The 18,465-nt window shown below is 46.8% G+C and overlaps 1 protein-coding gene across 1 annotated transcript; it reads left to right on the top strand.

Moving 5' to 3' along the window:
- Window positions 1-1,298: 1,298 nt before the first annotated feature.
- On the top strand, window positions 1,299-15,465 carry PDCD1 (programmed cell death 1; the record flags this gene model as incomplete). The annotated part of the gene is made up of 5 exons (XM_081912523.1): window positions 1,299-1,559; window positions 3,951-4,247; window positions 5,990-6,157; window positions 7,738-7,772; window positions 15,247-15,465. The coding sequence occupies exons 1-5, from the start codon at window positions 1,475-1,477 to the stop codon at window positions 15,463-15,465; spliced, it is 804 nt and encodes a 267-aa protein (XP_081768649.1). The 5' UTR covers window positions 1,299-1,474.
- Between the last annotated feature and the right edge of the window lie 3,000 nt (window positions 15,466-18,465).

The following is an 18,465-nucleotide window of genomic DNA, read 5'->3' as shown; positions in this document are numbered from 1 at the left end:
TGAGCAGAGAGGGGGAGAATTTATTTTTTCCTATCCTCCCCCTCCTATGGTCCAGTGTGTCCTATGGTCCGGTGGGTCCTATAGAGCGAAAAATACGGTATATAGGATAAGCCCATAAACTGAGCCAGTTAATCAATCTACTTGGAAGCTAGCAAGAATCACTATATAGAAGGGTCTGGAAACTTCTGTTTCAGTGTATCTGAAGAAGTGTGCATGCACACGAAAGCTCATACCAAGAACTAACTTAGTTGGTCTTTAAGGTGCTACTGGAAGGAATTTTTTTGTTTTGACTATGGCAGACCAACACGGCTACCTATCTGTAACTGGAACTATAAAACAGCTATTCACTTCCCTGAAAGGAACTTTTATTTATTTTATTTATTAGATTTATGTACACTCTTCATCATGAGTAGAATACAGGATAAAAACATGAGAGTAAGTAAAATATAACCTCGGAACATTAACACCCCTTCCCACAAGAGAAGCAAATGCACAATGGCCGCAATCAATCACATAAGTTAGGTGCAACGAAAGCCCTATATAGAAAAATCATTGGATTGAAATGAAAAGGGAATTGAATTTTAAAAACCACCCAAACTTTCACCGCAGAAGGAGCTCAAGGCATGTTCAGATCACCTGGAAATGTTTGGCATGGTTTGTTGGCATCCATCTGTCTCAGAAAACAGTGGAAGAGGGTGCCATTGGGGCTGAAGTCAAACTGTTGGAAGGTTGCGGCGCCTGATGTGGCTGTAGAGGCTGAAATGGGAGGGACATGTTCTGTTGCAGCGGGGGCAGAGTAAAGTGTCCGGTTGTGCCTGGAAAGAATAGGTGCAATTCAGAGATTTGCGAACTACCTCAGTGAATTTGTTAATCTGAATTAGTTCACTCCAGAAGGGAGACCCTGGAGAAGTGGACACTTTTGGACTGCTGTGTTGGTAGCTTTTGGTCACGACGGAACGGCAAGAGGGAAAATGTGTCTCTTCTCCCTGCTACTTCTTTCCTATGTGAGGCTGCTTCCTCCCTTGTGGCGTCACTTTCTGGCAACGCAGCAGTTTGCAAACAAACAAAAAATTGCGTGGGGTTCGAAATGTGCGGGAGGATGTCTATTCTCTCAGCCCGCTCTGCCGCCTTTTTGTTGTGGTCTCGTGCATCAAATCCTTTTGTGCTTGGCGCTCTGACGTTTCCTTTAAAGCTTTACCCAGCATGTGAAACCCGCCGTGGTAGGAGGCAGAGAGGGAAAAATGGGTGGGAGGGGGAGCTTTGGGGTTCTGCGGCAGGCGGCGATGGGGACAGTTCAGTTCTGCTCCTGGCGCCGTCAGGTGGCTTCCAGAGCAACGGTGGCACCACGAGAGCCAACTCTGCAGGGATGGCGGGCTGGGAAACGGACCGCTGATGCTCTTGCCTCACAGCAGCTTGAATCCTGGGACCGGGGTGTGATTTCTGAGCAGCCCCCACCAGCTTTTCCGAGGGGACAATGGAGAGCCTGCATCAGGTGGAATGGGCTGGAATGGTCTTATTGCTACTTTTCTGCCGGTCTGCTCTCCTCGCCAAGCAGTCTGGTATGTAACCGGTGTGCTCATCCGAATGACGCTTTTGTTTCTTTATCTCCCAAGGAATGGGCAGGTGGTGAATTCTCAGGGGAGGCTTAGGCAGGTCTATGGACCGTCCAGAGGGGCTGGGAGCTGGGGGCACGGTTATACAGTGGTACCTCAGGTTACATACGCTTCAGGTTACATACGCTTCAGGTTACAGACTCGGCTAACCCAGAAATAGTATCTCAGGTTAAGAATTTTGCTTCAGGATGAGAACAGAAATTGTGCTCCGGCGGCGCAGCAGCAGCGGGAGGCCCCATTAGCTAAAGTGGTGCTTCAGGTTAAGAACAGTTTCAGGTTAAGAATGGACCTCCGGAATGAATTAAGTACTTAACCTGAGGTACCACTGTACAGTGGTTCTGCTCCTTCCTCGAGGGAGTGGCAGCAAGGTTGCGAAGCCTTTGGAGCTTAGCGCAAGTTCCCACTGCGCTCCAAAGGCTACAGGCGGCTATCCCTGAAGCGTGGAGAGCGAGAGGGGTCGGTGCTCACTGACACCTCTCGCTCTCCATTGGCTTCATAGGACGCACACACATTTCCCCTTCATTTTTGGAGGGGAAAAAGTGCGTCCTATAGAGCGAAAAATACGGTACCCTCTGATGAAAATAGGGACGTCCTATTGCATAATAATAATAATATTTTAATATGATTTTTCTTAAATTTTCTGTTTTACAATTTCAGATAAACATTTTACATACTTAAGATATCAGTGATTTCCCATCTTCCCTTTCCATGGTTCGTCATACATACCTTATATCCTTGCATATTTTACCCAAACTATACCAATCAATTTACCATTATTACATCCATTGAGTTTATCTTAATCCCGCCATCATTTTCAGCTGTACACAATTATTTTCCATACATACAATAAACATTTTCCAATCATCTGATAACTTTATTATTTATACCCCACCCATCTGACCGGATTGCCCCAGCCGCTCTGGGCGGCTTCTGACATATAAAAACTTAATAAAACATTAAACATTTTTAAAAAAAACTTCCCTATAGAGGGCTGCCTTCAGATGTCTTCTGAAGGTTGCATAGTTCCTTATTTCCTTGGCTTTGGGTGGGGGGAATCACATAACTCCATGCCCTCCAACATTTCTCTAATGAAAATAGGGACGTCCCAAGAAAAAAAGGGACATTCTGGGACCAAATCAGCAACCAGGACGGCTTCTGTAAATCTGGGATTGTCCTTTGAAAACAGGGACACTTAGAGGGTCAGGGAATATTCGCCATTTTTTCCTTGGCCCGGGGGCTGCCCAGATGGGGCCCAACTAGATGCTGCGACCCCCTATTGGGGAAGGCTGCCTTAAAAGCTTTATTGGGCTGATCAACAATTAAACCAAGCCGAGCTCGCTGTGCTGATTATACCACCTCTATTGGTCTGTCACCACCCCCCAAATGTATTACCTGGGTTATGAAGGCGCCCAAAAAATGTTAAAGCAAAGATTATGGGATAATGCACACAGTGACTTGCGATCTCGATCACACGCAGTCTGTAGTCTGCTGGCAGTAGGAGTACAATATGGGCATGTCTTTAAGTTAACATCTTACATCAAAAACCTTGCAGTACCAAACTATCGAAGGCTTTTCACCAAAGCCAGACTAAACGTCTTTCCTTCTGCAGTGTTGGATGGCAGGTTGAGAGGAGTTCCCTACCAGGACAGACTTTGCTCGTGTGCTCAAGACATCGATTCCATAAAACATATTTTGTTGCACTGTGCAAAATATGAGCAAGCCAGGGCTGAACTGATACTACCCTTGCTGGTACCTTTCCCGGGAAAATCAGAGGCTCATTATGTCAGGTTCCTATTGGAAGACCGGACAAATGCTACAACATTAGCAGTGGCAAAGTTTTTATCGGTGGTTGCAAGAACCAATGATTCCTATATTCTGAACAAAATGCTTGTTTAACCTGGAGGTAGGCTGTATGAATTGTGTATTGCTTTATAACAATTTGTTGGGTCTCTGGACCATAATAAAGATGGATGATTAAACGCTTTTCTTCGAATCCCTGCGATGGGGTGAGTTCCCGTTGCTCGGTCCCTGCTCCTGCCAACCTAGCAGTTCAAAAGCACGAAGTGCAAGTAGATAAATAGGTACCACTCCGGCGGGAAGGTAAACAGCGTTTCCGTGGGCTGCTCTGGTTTCGCCAGAAGCGGCATAGTCATGCTGGCTGCATGAACAGCAAGCTGTACGCTGGCTCCCTCAGCCAGTAAAGCGAGATGAGCGCCGCAACCCCAGAGTTGGTCATGACTGGACCTAATGGTCAGGGGTCCCTTTACCTTTACCAGTTAAACCAAGCCAAGCTTGCTGTGCTGATTATACACTTTGCTTTTGGTCTCTTTTCACCAGCAACCTTTCGTCCATCGCAGTTAGATAAACCGATGGGAGCGACGGCCAGGTTCACCTGTCGCTTGTCGGAGACCGTTCAACATTATTCCCTTAACTGGTACAAACTGGGTGATGACAAGCAGCCGAAATTACTGGACTTTGGAAAAAGGAAGTATAGCCGCACCATGCTGAACGCGACGACCTTTGAAATTAAAATCTCGGATTTAGAGATGAACGATAGCGGGACCTACTTCTGTGGCCTCATCTGTCCCTCGCTGAAGCTGACAGAAAGCAACAGGGCGAACCTTACAGTAACAGGTTTGATACAAGTCGTTCTGGTGCTTTATGGGTGCGAATGGGTGAGAGAGTGGCAAATGCGATTCATTATCAGCAGGAGCAGAACTGATGTATGTTGGGGAATGCACAACATTTATTTATTTTTCAAACAAAACTTGTGCCCCGCTTCAGTGTAAGAAGCGAAAACCTCAAAGCCGTTTACGGAAAGAACGATGAAACAATAAAATCACCGGTAAGAAAAATTTGCAACAATAATCTGAGAGTTGAAAGAACTACAGATTAAACCTCAAAGCAACTTTTTAAACTGCTTGGTTGTTGTTGTTGTTTAGTCGTGTCCGACTGGCTTACCTAAACAAAAATGTTTTTACCGAAAATTGTACCATGGAAATCAATAATCAAGGTTTTTCCAAAAGGGTAGGTAATACAGTGGTGCCTCGGGTTACATAAGCTTCAGGTTACAGATGCTTCAGGTTACAGACTCCGCTAACCCAGAAATAGTGCTTCAGGTTAAGAACTTTGCTTCAGGATGAGAACAGAAATCATGCTTTGGCGGCGCGGCGGCAGCAGGAGGCCCCATTGACTAAAATGGTGCTTCAGGTTAAGAACAGTTTCAGGTTAAGAACGGACCTCCGGAATGAATTAAGTACTTAACCTGAGGTACCACTGTACCACACCAAAAGATTGAGTCATCCTATTTTCCCATGGGGGTCTGAACTGACAGTGTCTGATCAGGAATGAGACCTTGGAGTCATTGTGGATAGCTCAGTGAAGATGTACCTGCAGATTCTTGCTAGCTTCCAAGTAGATTGATTAACTGGCTCAGTTTATGGGATTATCCTATATACCGTATTTTCCGCTCTATAGGACCCACCGGACCATAGGACGCACTGGACCATAGGAGGGGGAGGATAGGAAAAAAAAAATTCTCCCCCTCTCTGCTCAGCGCCCCTTCAGTGAAGCGGCAGGAGAAACGGAGCCCCTTCCATTTCTCCTCCCGCTTGGCTGAAGGGGCGCTGTGCAGAGAGGGAAAACTGTGCAGTGCCTCTCCAGCGAAGCAAAACCTGGAGAGCAAGAGGGATCAGTGTGCACCGACCCCTCTCGCTCTCCAGGCTTCAGGCGGCTATCTGCAAGCCTTTGGAGCGCAGCGGGAACTCCTGCTGTACTTGGAAGGCTTGCAGATAGCTCCCTGAAGCCCCTGGAGCACAGCGGGAGTTCGCGTTGCGCTCCGGGGGCTTCAGGCGGCTTCAGCGAAAGCAACGCAAAGCCTCCAGAGCGCGGGGGGAGCTCTCCCTCTGCGCTTCGGAGGCTTCGCGTTGCTATCGCTGAAGCCAAGGAGCCTGCATTCGCTCCATAAGACACACACACATTTCCCCTTAATTTTTGAAGGGGGAAAAGTGCGTCTTATAGAGCGAAAAATACGGTAATACAAATATAGGACATGAAAAGATGGATCATCAACGTGTCAACCTTGGTCATTTTAAAGCACAGATAGGTTGATGGCAAACGGGAGCAATTATTTTAGTGGCCTTGACCTCATGCCTGATTGCAGTCACGTAGACTCAGAAGTAAATCATATTAACATTATTGGAACCAAGGCTGCTCCCAGACTGTCCCTGTTATGTGGGTGAGAGTCAGCCCCACACTCTCTGCAATGACTCTTGGAATAGTGCTAAGCATGATCCTCTTGTGCTGGATTAGCCTTGGGATGGACCCAAAATTTTGGAGCCAGTCAGTGACTTTGCTTTTCTGCTTCCAACCCTCAGAGAAACAACTTGAGGCTGGACTACCGTCGGAGGAGACGAAGCCTGGACTGCCGTCAGAGGAGAGGGAGGATCACGGAGAGATCCTCCTTGCTGTCATCGGAGTTGGACTGTTTCTGGTGCTCCCAGTTTTGTGTTACTACCTCTTTAACCTCATCCAGAGAAGGCAAGGTGGGCGTCTCACCTGCTTGGCCCAATTTCCTCTCTCCCAGGCATCTTATATAAGAGGGGTGGCCAACTCCCAAGAGACTGTGATCTACTCGCAGAGATAAAGGCTGGCAGTGATCCACCCCCTTTTTTTGGGTTCAGGTCAAAGTTGTTGAACGTTTTTTTAGGTCGGAAAGCCCGGGTTTTGGCGGGGCGCAGGACAAAAATGTCGAGCTTTTTTTAGGGGAGCCAAATTTGTTGAGCTTCTTTGGGGGGAGCCAGTGATCTACAGGTGATTTACCACAGACGTCCAGCAATCTACCGGTAGATTGTTGGACGTGCCTGTTTAATAATAATAATAATTCCTTCCAGTAGCACCTTAAAGACCAACTAAGTTAGTTCTTGGTATGAGCTTTTGTGTGCATGCACACTTCTTCAGATACACTGAAACAGAAGTTTCCAGACCCTTCTGTATAGTGAGAAGGTGGGGAGGGGTATTACTCAGAAGGGTGGTGGGAATGGGTGATTGGCAGATAGCTGTGATGAGCCTGTTGACGACTCTTAACGACTGCAATAGGTCTTACAGGAAAAAGCAAGGGGTGAGAAGGTGAAAAATGGCTTTGTCATGTATAATGAGATAAGAATCCAATGTCTTTGTTCAGACCAGGTCTCCAAACTTAAAACCATGGAGAGACCTGGTCTTTAAGGTGCTACTGGAAGGAATTTTGTTTTGTTTTGACTATGGCAGACCAACACGGCTACCTATCTGTAACTAATAATAATAATAATAATAATAATAATAAATTATACTTCGCCCATCTGGCTGGGTTTCCCCAGCCACTCAGGGCAGCTCCCAACAGGATACAGCAGTACCTCGAGTTACAAACGCCTCAGGTTACAAACAAATCCGGTTACAAACTCTGCTAACCTGGAAGAGTTACCTCGAGTTGAGAACTTTGCTCCAGGATGAGAATGGAAATCGTGTGCTGGCGGCGTAGCGGCAGCAAGAGGCCCCATTAGCAAAAGCACGCCTCTAGTTAAGAAGAGTTTCAGGTTAAGAACGGAACTCTGGAACGAATTAAGTCTGTAACTAGAGCTACCACTGTATTAAAAACACGATAAAACATCAAACATTAAAAACTTCCCTAAACAGGGCTGCCTTCAGATGTCTTCTAAAAGTCAGATAGTTTTTTATTTCCTTGAGATCTGAAGGGAGGGTGTTCCACAGGGCAGGTGCCACTGCTGAGAAGGCCCTCTGCCTGATTCTCTGCAACCTCACTTCTTGCGATGAGGGAACCACCATAAGGCCCTCGGAGCTGGACCTCAGTGTCCGGGCAGAACAATGGGGGTGGAGATGCTCCTTCAGGTATACTAGACCGAGGCCGTTTCGGGCTTTAAAGGTCAGCACCAACACTTTGAATTGTGCTCGGAAACGTACTGGGAGCCAATGTAGTTCTTTTAGGACTGGTGTTATATGGTCCCGGCAACCGTTCCCAGTCACCAGTCTGGCAACCATATTCTGGATGAGTTGTAGTTTGTGAGTCACCTTCAAAGGTAGCCCCATGCTCAACACATGAATTCTAACCGCTTGTATCCTTTTGCAGAGGAAGAAAAACTGCAGGATGAAAATGCTCCCTTGGTAAGTTCCCTTTTGCTCAGAGAGCTTCGCTTGCTGTTGGCCCCTTTTGACGCTGGCACTTAGCTGATGCAATTCAAACCACATCCTGTTTGGCCCCCAACACTCTTTCGTACAGATACAGGCCCAACCAGGCAGCTGTTCTGTTGCACGGGTATTCTGCAAGATGTTTTATTTGGACACAGTTACAGATAGGTAGCCGTGTTGGTCTGCCATAGTCAAAACAAAAAAAAATCCTTCCAGTAGCACCTTAAAGACCAACTAAGTTAGTTCTTGGTATGAGCTTTCGTGTGCATGCACACTTCTTCAGATATGTGTATATCTTCAGATATGTGTATATCTATATATGTGTATATTCTTCTTCAGAGATGTGTATTCTTCAGATATGTGTATCTGAAGAAGTGTGCATGCACACGAAAGCTCATACCAAGAACTAACTTAGTTGGTCTTTAAGGTGCTACTGGAAGGAATTTTTTTTGTTTTATTTGGACACAGACATTTAAAGCACTATGATACCACTTTCCATAGTGCTGGCTGCGTACCAAAAGGATTCTGGGAAATGCACTTTGTTAAGGGTGCTGAGAGCTGCTTGTTGTTGTTGTTCAGTCGTTTAGTCATGACCCCCTGGACCAGAGCATGCCAGGCACTCCTGTCTTCCACTGCCTCCCGCAGTTTGGTCAAACTCATGCTGGTAGCTTCGAGAACACTGTCCCACCATCTCCTCCTCTGTCGTCCCCTTCTCCTTGTGCCCTCCATCTTTCCCAACATCAGGGTCTTTCCCAGGGAGTCTTCTCTTCTCATGAGGTGGCCAAAGTCTTGGAGCCTCAGCTTCAGGATCTGTCCTTCCAGTGAGCACTCAGGGCTGATTTCCTTCAGAATGGAGAGGTTTGATCTTCTTGCAGTCCATGGGACTCTCAAGAGTCTCCTCCAGCACCAGAATTCAAAAGCATCCATTCTTTGGCGATCAGCCTTCTTCATGGTCCAGCTCTCACTTCCATACATCACTACTGGGAAAACCATAGCTTTAACTATACGGACCTTTGTTGGCAAGGTGATGTCTCTGCTTTGTAATATGGTGTCTAGGTTTGTCATTGCCTTTCTCCCAAGAAGCAGGCGTCTTTTAATTTCATGACTGCTGTTACCATCTGCAGTGATCATGGAGCCCAAGAAAGTGAAATCCCTCACTGCCTCCATTTCTTCCCCTTCTATTTTTTTTTATTTTTATTGGGTTTTCACATTTTATATAGACAAACAAACATAAAAAGACATAACAACACATATATAATTTTATACCCTTACTTTCTTTACCTTCTTTCCCGGACTTCCCCACATCCCCCCCTTCCCCCCTCCCAATTTCGTGATTAACTCAGCAAGTTATTTCCCCTCTTCTCAAGAATAGTATTGTTTTCTTTTTTCTAAAGCTTAACACTTTTTACTAGGCCCAATTTTACATATCCAGAATTTCCCCTTTTTTACACAAAATCCTTTTTCTAAGGTCGACCTAGTTTCTCTCCCACGAATTCCTCCCTTTTTAAATTTAACCAAAAAACCATATTAACCAAATACAAAAATTAAAGTTTTAACTAATCTACTCCCCCCTCCCTCCCTGCCCCGGTCTTTGTCCCCTTCCGAACCAATGTCCTCAGAAAACGGTTCTCAGCCCGGATTTCTCACATCCGAGGCTCTAAAGTCCCAATTAACCTCTCTCCGCCGGTTTTGTTGGTAGTCCTTTTTGTTGGCCCTCAATTTTCGAAGGAGTTTTCTCACAAGCCCCTCCTGTTTTCCTCCCTCCAAATCTGCCAAAAACAGTTGCTGCAAAGGATCAACCAGTTTTCCATGTTCGAACTTTAAGAAGAAGTCCCAGTCATACTTATTTGTTCTTTTATATTCCAATATTCCAAATGTTCCACAGACTTCTTCCTTTATCTTTCTCTCCTTTTGCAGATTTGTAATCCAGTGATCATCCTCTTTATTTCCTTTATTTATTGAGAGTATAGGCTTCTGATTAATGTTTTCCATCTGTCCTTCCTTTCCTTCTTCATCTTTTCCCTCCAATTCCAAAGTTGTCTTTTCTGCTTCAGCTGCGAAGTTTGTATCTTCAGCAGAGCTGCCTAGTTTAAGATTCAAGGTCGTAAGTTGTTTGTTTATAGCCGTGCTCTGCTCTTGTAAAATTCCCACGAGAAAGAACATTCTTTCTATCTCTGCCAGTAATTTTCCTTCTGCAGCCATTGCAATATCTTTAATTCCCTCCAGGGGGATAGCCACCCAATAGTTCTTTTCCAACAATCCGTTACTTTGTTGTTCACAGTCACTTTGTTTCCAACCAGTTCAGTTCAAATATAACACCTTTAATCCAGAAAGATATTAAATAACACAGTTCTAAACTTCAACCGCCCGTTTGACAGCTCTTTTGACAGCTGTCAAACTCTTTATTCTTTTTCTTCGGGCTCGCACACCGGACGCTCCCGGGTCCAAAGGGGGGGGGGGTTGCACAGCAGTTTCTAAGATTCCTCTCTCCTCTCCAGCACAATAACTTCTTTTATTTAATTCGTGTAGATATTCTTTTGTCCATCTAAACACAAAGTCTTTCCACCTTAGTCTCTTTTCCTTACTTTGGATCTTACAGGTGGGGGGTGTGTGGACTTCCTTTTAACACATCCCCCGATCGTACTCAAATTCAGGAATAAACTTTTAGGGTCGAAATTTCATTCTACTCACGGGTTTCTTGTTTCAGTCCAAATTTTAGGAAGAAAGACAGCGCTCTCCGGCCATGGCTCGCGGCTTCGCTCCACTGAGGTAGCGATGTACTCTCAGCACCACACCACTCTCCGGTCCTCTCCGTAGCCTTTAAAAAGGCTCTTCGTGGGTCGGGGAGGGCGCTTAAGGTGCCCACCGAGTCACCAGGTCCGCAGGCTTCCGCGCCTGCGGTTTCTGAGGGTCCCCGTGTCGCCGGCACGGCAAGACCCGTCCTCAGCAGAGCCGACTCCCTCCGGAGCTCGGAGGGAATCCGCCATTAGCCGTTCGCGCTGTCCCGGAAGTCCATTTCTTCCCCTTCTATTTGCCAGAAGGTAATGGGACCAGTGGCCATGATCTTAGTTTTTTTGATGTTGAGCTTCAGACCATATTTTGCGCTCTCCTCTTTCACCCTCAATAAAAGGTTCTTTAATTCCTCCTCACTTTCTGCCATCAAGGTTGTGTCATCTGCATATCTGAGGCTGTTGATGTTTCTTCCCGCAATCTTAATTCCGGCTTGGGATTCATCCAGCCCAGCCTTTCGCATGTTGAATTCTGCATATAAGTTAAATAAGCAGGGAGACAATATACAGCCTTGTCGTATTCCTTTCCCAATTTTGAACCACTCAGTTGTTCCATAGGAGCTTCTAGGAGATCCCTATTCCCCTCTGGGCGTGACGATTCCCAGAGCTCCCTGGAATGTGGGATTAATTGTTAAACCCCTCTGGGAGTTGTAGCTCCATCAGAGGCAAATTTGGGCGAGCGATGCACTGGGCGCACTGGCGGAGGAAGAGGGGGCAGGGGAGCGTAACCCCCCCAGCACCATCGGGGGGGGTACCATTGTGGCTGCCCCCGACATGCACCTTGCACCCCCCCACCGCACCGGGCTGCATTCACAAAGCAGTTTTTTGGGGGGGATCAAAGTTGTTGGGCATTTTGGGGGAACATCTCTCCCCCCAATTTTTTTGGGAGGGCTTCTCAAAGTGTTTTTAATTTTCTTTTAATCACCCTACTTGCTATACGTCTGGGTTTTCCTGGACATTTTGCCAATTCAGTGTAAATCTGCCTTGGCACCATTTTCAAGTCCAATTCCCCCCAGACGTATGGCAGCCCTAAGTTTGTCCCATTTTCCTGTTGCTTCCCAACTGGTAATTTCCACATCATTTTTTTTCTTTAGCTTTCACACGACACAGGAGCCAGTTATGCAAACAGCAGAATACAGCGCAATTTCCCCTGTTATCTGCTTCCAGAAATAAATGTGTTTGCAAATAACACAGGAATGAGTCCAAAAATTATAGAAGTGGATTTTACAATTTGCCACGTCTCAAATATATGGATCCGTTGTTGCTTTGCAGAGGTGCTGTAGCTAGCAAATGAGGAGCAAGAAATAAACCAAAACATTTATTGTTTAAAAAGCAAGCAGGAAGTTTCAGGATATGCACGGATTGGAAATGAAGCAGTCTGACTGCCCTGAAATGTTTGCTGGTGGAAAGAAGCATTGAAAGCGGGATTGTCTATGGCCCTTGATAGCATCCTGAGCACAAATCATCATGACTGTGCAATAAAAAGGATGTCTAGAGGGACCTACACATAGCAAACAAGCTTGTCTGGAAAAATAGCCCTTTACAGTCGTACCTTGGTTTTCGAACAGCTTAGTTCTCAAACGTTTTGGCTCCCGGAAGTGACTGTTCTGGTTTGTGAACGATTTTTGGAAGCCGAACGTCTGACGGGGCTTCTGATTGGCTGCAGGAACTTCAGCCTGCAGCCAATCGGAAGCCACGCTTTGGTTTCCGAACCTTTTAGAAGTCAAACGGACTTCCGGAACAGATTCCATTCAACTTCCAAGGTATGACTGTATCTTCCTGAGATGCTCGTTTTTCTGTGTTTTTAGCCACACAACTTTCCACCGGCAGCTTGAAAGATAAAACGCAGCCAAAACTGGCAAACGGATCCACGTAGAATTATCGTCTTTCAAACACAGATAAAACAAAACAAAAAAGCTTTTCAAACTAATATAAGCAATTAAATTGTGTGTGTGGGTTGGCCTGCCGAAATAAAAATGTTTTCGGCAGACATTTGAAGCAGTATGGGAAGGGCGGCTGCCTAAGGGGACCCCTAGATGCCATCCAGTCTAACCCTCGAATCCTATAACAATGTTTTTGGGGAACTAGCGCAGAGGGTGGGTAGGAATTTCAACCAAGCATTTCATCAGGCCCCCTCCGTCCCTCATCACCCAAGTCCAACTCATTTCTAATACTGAGGTCTGCCTAGAGTGATAGAACACCCCAGAACGAGCTGCAGGAGAGAATGGTATGACCCTCCTTCGTATATCACTATCTCTGTACTGCTCCACTTCAGACTGTGCTCAGGAGAGGGTTTATCTGTCTGAAAGCTTCCGCACATAAAAAGCTCCTTGCAGTCGTAGTAAACTTTCACATTGGGAGAACGAGAATTTTTCCTCGCTAATATGCTAATTTTCTGCCTGCGGGGTTTTTCCTGTTTATAAGGGGAAGTACCTGCAGACGCAGGGATGCGGGTGGCGCTGTGGGTTACACCACAGAGTCTAGGACTTGCCGATCAGAAGGTCGGCGGTTCGAATCCCCGCGATGGGGTGAGCTCCCATTGTTCGGTCCCTGCTCCTGCCAACCTAGCAGTTTGAAAGCATGTCTGGCAGGAAGGTAAACTGTGTTTCCGTGCGCTGCTCTGGTTCGCCAGAAACGGCTTAGTCATGCTGGCCAGAAGCTGTATGCCGGCTCCCTCAGCCAATAAAGCAAGATGTGCGCCGGAACCCCAGAGTCGGTCATGACTGGACCTAATGGTCAGGGGTCCCTTTACCTTTACTTTACCTGCAGACGCAGCTGGGGCAGTTTGTGAACTCTGCCTATCACTCTCTTCCACATGCTGCAGAACCAGGTGGCAAGAATCCTGAGGTGGCCAAATGGGCAGCCCCACTTCAAACCGTAGGAGGGGAATGTGCTCTTTTGTTTACTCACCAGCCGGCATTTTAAAACTCCACGCAAGCAGACAACTAGCTCATCAGGGAGAAACATTCCAGCATGTTTCTTGCGGCACTGGTTTTCTACATGCAGGGAGCTTTGTAAATGCAAGTTGCCCATCTGCCTAGCATCCTCTTTCTGGCAGCACACAGCCAGAGTCCCCCGAGAGCCGACAAGCAGTGCATGGAAGGACTGTTATTCAGGATTATACATTGCCTTTGAACGTGGAGACTCCATTTAATGATCCATGCATTTGTCATATTAAGATCACAGAAGGAGGCTGCTAGATCAGGCTGTCTTAAAGCTGGGGGTCAAAGTAAGAAAGACAAATTCTCTTTAGTTTGGTGTGACTTCATTGGTTTTGAAAAAGACATGAACAGGCCTCCTTAAAGGTAAAGGGACCCCTGACCATTAGGTCCAGTAGTGACTGACTCTGGGGTTGCGGCGCTCATCTCGCTTTACTGGCCGAGGGAGCCAGCGTACAGTTTCCAGGTCATGTGGCCAGCATGACTAAGCTGCTTCTGGCGAACCAGAGCAGCACATGGAAACGCCGTTTACCTTCCCGCCGGAGCGGTACCTATTTATCTACTTGAATTTCGTGCTTTTGAACTGCTAGGTTGGCAGGAGCAGGGACCGAGCAATGGGTGCTCACCCCGTTGCGGGGATTCGAACCACCAACCTTCTGATCGGCAAGCCCTAGGCTTGTGGTTTAACCTACATGCCACCCGTGTCCCTCAGGCCTCCTTAGGTGTATATAAATGGACATGGTTAGTCCTTTGAGGCTACACAAGTTGGTGGCCGTCACTGCAGAAGTGCGTTCCATACTTTCACTATGTTCCTAGTACTGAGTAGCTTCTTAAAAACAAACAAACAAAAAATGGCCTTCTTTTGGGTAAAATCTTTTTTTATTAAGTTTTACTTTACAAATTTAAATTCAAACATTAAGCCTCATCATTTAGGATTCCCTGAATGCTTTGACTCTCTCTGCCCTTCCATGGTTACCATTTCCCATCTTTTTTCAACTGCTTCACTTATTTTCCTCTATTTTTCTCAAATAGCCCATTTTTACCCTAATTTCTAGTACAGTCATACCTCGGGTTACAGCCGCTTCAGGTTGCGTTTTTTCGGGTTACAGACCCGCCAAAACCTGGAAGTACCGGAACAGGTTACATCCGGGTTTCAGCGGTCACACATGCGCAGAAGCACTAAATCGTGCTTTGCGCATGCTCAGAAGCACCGAATTGCAACCCGTAGCGGCGCATCATGCACAGATCACATTCGCAACCCGAGCGTGCACTGTACACTACAAGCATTATTCAAATCCTACCAACGTTTTTAGTTGTTTACAGTGTTCTCTATGATACATCGTAAAATTTCCCTCATTCCTTCTTCAAGTTCTTTTCTCCCTGGTTTCTGATTTTCCCGGTCCATTTCGCCATTCTGGTCCATCATCTTCATCAGCCATTTGCCTCTGGTTGGGGCTTTACAGTGGCGTAGCGTGGGTTGTCAGCACCCAGGGCAAGGCAAGTAATTTGCACCCCCTAACCCGTGGATTTGCACCCCCTAACCCGTGGATTTGCACCCCCTAACCCGTGATTTGCGCCCCCTAACCCTAACCCCCAGATGTTGCGGCCGGCCCCCCCTGCACCCCCCACGCTACGCCACTGGGACTTTAATCTTCTTTCCTTCTTCTTTCCTTCTCAAAACTGGCCTGTTTTTTAACCCTCCTTCTCTTGCTGTACCTGAAGGAAGAAGGCCCTCCCGCCGTGAGCGTTTTCACCGTGGATTATGGGGTGCTGGAATTCCGGGCAGCGGACAACGCTCAGAGAGCCCCCCAAGAGCGCTTCGCTTCCGACCAGACCGAATATGCCACAATCATCTTCCCTCCGGAAAAGCCAGTCGCTGCCAAAGGAGGCAAAAAGACTAAGAAATTGAAGAGCTGCAGAAGCGAAACCTCCCCCTTTTGAACTTTGCATTCTCCCCGATTCCTCAAAGGTCCCGGGACCACATTGCAAGCCCTGGGGATTCATTTGCAAAGTCAGAACATGCCGGGGCTCAAAGCTGCCTGGAAGCCACATCTTCTGCACGACAACCCTTGCCACTGCATTGCAGGAGCACGCAGGCCGCACTGCACATGCTCAGAGGCACTGTTGTCATAGGACCTGTTAACGGAGAAATCTGAGGGCTCCCTTGGACAAAAAACAAGGACAGCAGCCAGGAATACCAGAGCAAAACAGCAGCCAGTAGGCATGGCCTTTATTGAAGACTGTCGCGACAGGATTCCCACCTGCCACCAGGTGGAACAAGCTGGAAGCCCCAAACAAAAGAGAACCCAAACTTTGATTAGCTGCTAATCCCCATGTTACCCCCCCCCCAAACTACATCACTAATACATCATGGTTACATCATGAAAGGGGAGGTCTGGTGGCAGTAATCTGAGCATCCTGGACCCTGCCCGATGGTTTTCCTTGCCCTCCACCAAACACCCATCAAGTGTAACAAAAAAGATATTTACATTTCCCTGTTTCCCAGCCAAGTTAATTACACTCTTTAGTCTTCATCCGGGTTTGTTATTTCTGGAATGGCTACCTGTCTGGCACTCAGGTATCAGGATGCCAGGGATTATCACTCAGGCAGAGGGGCTGCTGAGTAGTTGAGCTCAAATGTCTATATGAATTTCTGAAGTTTTCCCAGTGAGCCAGTACATAGATATATTGATCAGTGAATTCTTACATTTGGTATCGTGCAGCAGAGGCCCTTTGAACAGATAGGAAGAAACTGTGATGAAGTGTTTTGTGGGGACAAGTCACAAAAGTCACAAAAGTGATTGTGCTGATTTTGGTAGTGGGCTGCATGTGCATGATATCTTCTGGAGGGGCAAGCTATACATAAATTCCTGCAACAGACCAAACCCAGGCTCCTGGGGGAAGCTGGCCTATATCCTCAGGTGCCAGTCTTGACTCCTAGTGACTCGCCAGAGCCTCATGCCGAGAAGTGGGTGCTCTGCTGACTCAATCTTACTAAGTCACCCACTTCCTGGGGAAATGTGCGTCTCTTTTGATGACACGGAGATTTCCAAAGACTGCAGCAAACCCATTTCTGGTCTTTTGCTGATTCGTTTCGGAAGTCTGCCCTCAGCCTGCCCAGGTGGAAAAAGCGACTGGCAACTTTCCGACAGATCTGGGACTTGTGTGCATAGAATCCGATCACTGCAGAGCTGGAAGGGACCCTTGGGTCATTTATTGCAACCCCCTGCAATGCAGGAATTGCCATTAAATCTGGTGCTAAGCATGGCTCTTGGGCGCACAATTCCTGGTGCTTCCATTTACCTGGGGGTCCTGGGAAGACTCCGTCCCTCTGCCCAACGCACTGCCTGGAGCAGGGTGGGGAGGGGGTTAAATGAAAGAGGTAAGGGGATGGAGGGAGAGGCTGGAGCGTAGAGAGAGGGATCCACTAGACTAGGACCTGGGACAGACCAGGGTTCGAATCCTCCACTTGGCCATGAAGCTCACTGGGTGACCTTGGGACAGTCACTGCCTCTTGGCCTTAACCTACCTCACAGGGTTGTTGTGGCGATTAAATTAGAAGCGGGGGAACCATGTATGCCACTTTGAGCTCCTTGGAGGGGGAAAATAAAAGGTTATAAATGTAAGCAGTCAATCAATCAATCAATCAATCATTCTCTGGCTGTAATACTTGGTTTGATACTTGGAACCTCTCTCACTCCTGAAAGAGCCCGACCATTATTTCTAAAAGTGTAGAAAACTATTTTGTCAATACAAGGGTTGGGGTTTTTTGTGTGTGGTGGTGGGGTATTCTGATTGCTGCTGAATACTGCATCATGGGATGTTTTCATGGTCAGGTGTTCATTTTGTACTGTTTTCAAACCTCCTCCTCCTCCTCCTGTTTTAATGCTATTTTCAGCTGTTTTTAACTCTATGCTTGTAAATCCCCTTGATTCACATGCAAACGGCAATTCTTAATAAAAAAATTCCTTCCAGCAGCACCTTAGAGACCAGCTAACTTTGTTCTTGGTATGAGCTTTCGTGTGCATGCACACTTCTTCTGATACTTAAATCATCATCATCATCTGTAGGCCTTTTAAATGGAATTGTTATAGGAATCTGTCTGCACATATATAAAAGATATGTATATGTTTTATCAGCTGCCTTGGAGGCAGGATGCAAATTTCTATCAATAAATCGGTCAGATCCCTATAGCTGTTTCAGCACCTGATAACTTACCAAAAGTTCTTCCCACCTTGCATTTTCCGTCTTTTAGAAGTGTTCCAGGTTTTGCATGTGGGAAATTTATATTTATTTTTGGTAATTTCTCGCTGGGTTCGTTGAGCGGGAGGTGTCTGTGAGATTGCTCTTGCAACAGTTCTGGGAGAGGTTGTATCACACTGCGCCCCGCAGGCTGTTGTGATGTTATTCACACTTACACAGAAACTGTGACTTGTGCTGTTCAGATTTCCCACTCTGCTGCCATTGCAAGCTCTGAGAACCAAAGAGCTGCTGCCCGTGCGGTCTGCGGTCCACGCTGCGCCACCAAGTGAACTCTGCACGTGGCAATGCCGACCTGTTACATCATGTGCATAAAAATGTCAGGCCAGCAGCAAGTGGGGAAGAGCATGAAAAGTTTCTGGGCTAGGAAACTATGCTGTGGGACGGCTGTTATCATAAATGTATTAAGAGCAGGAAGGTGGTAGAATCACTGGGGTTTTTTAAGTAGAAGTTGGATTGCCATCTGTCATGGATGCAAGAAGCCAAACGCAGCAATGCAGGGAGCGTGTTGCTGTGGCAAAGAGCCGAAGGGAAATGCTGACCTCATATCCCTTCCCGGTTCTTGCAACCAAGTGCTGTGAATTACCAATCGGCTTCACCTGTGCGGCCGTGCCTTGCCTCTTCAAAACAAACTTAGGAAGGCCCCAATCCTGCAAAGTCCTATGGGTCACAGGAATTGGC

Source organism: Podarcis melisellensis, assembly GCF_964234715.1.
Source record: "Podarcis melisellensis genome assembly, chromosome: 5".
In the NCBI taxonomy this organism is placed as follows: domain Eukaryota; kingdom Metazoa; phylum Chordata; class Lepidosauria; order Squamata; family Lacertidae; genus Podarcis; species Podarcis melisellensis.
The sequence above is the reverse complement of the archived record's forward strand: the minus strand, read 5'-3'. Positions and strand labels throughout refer to the sequence as shown.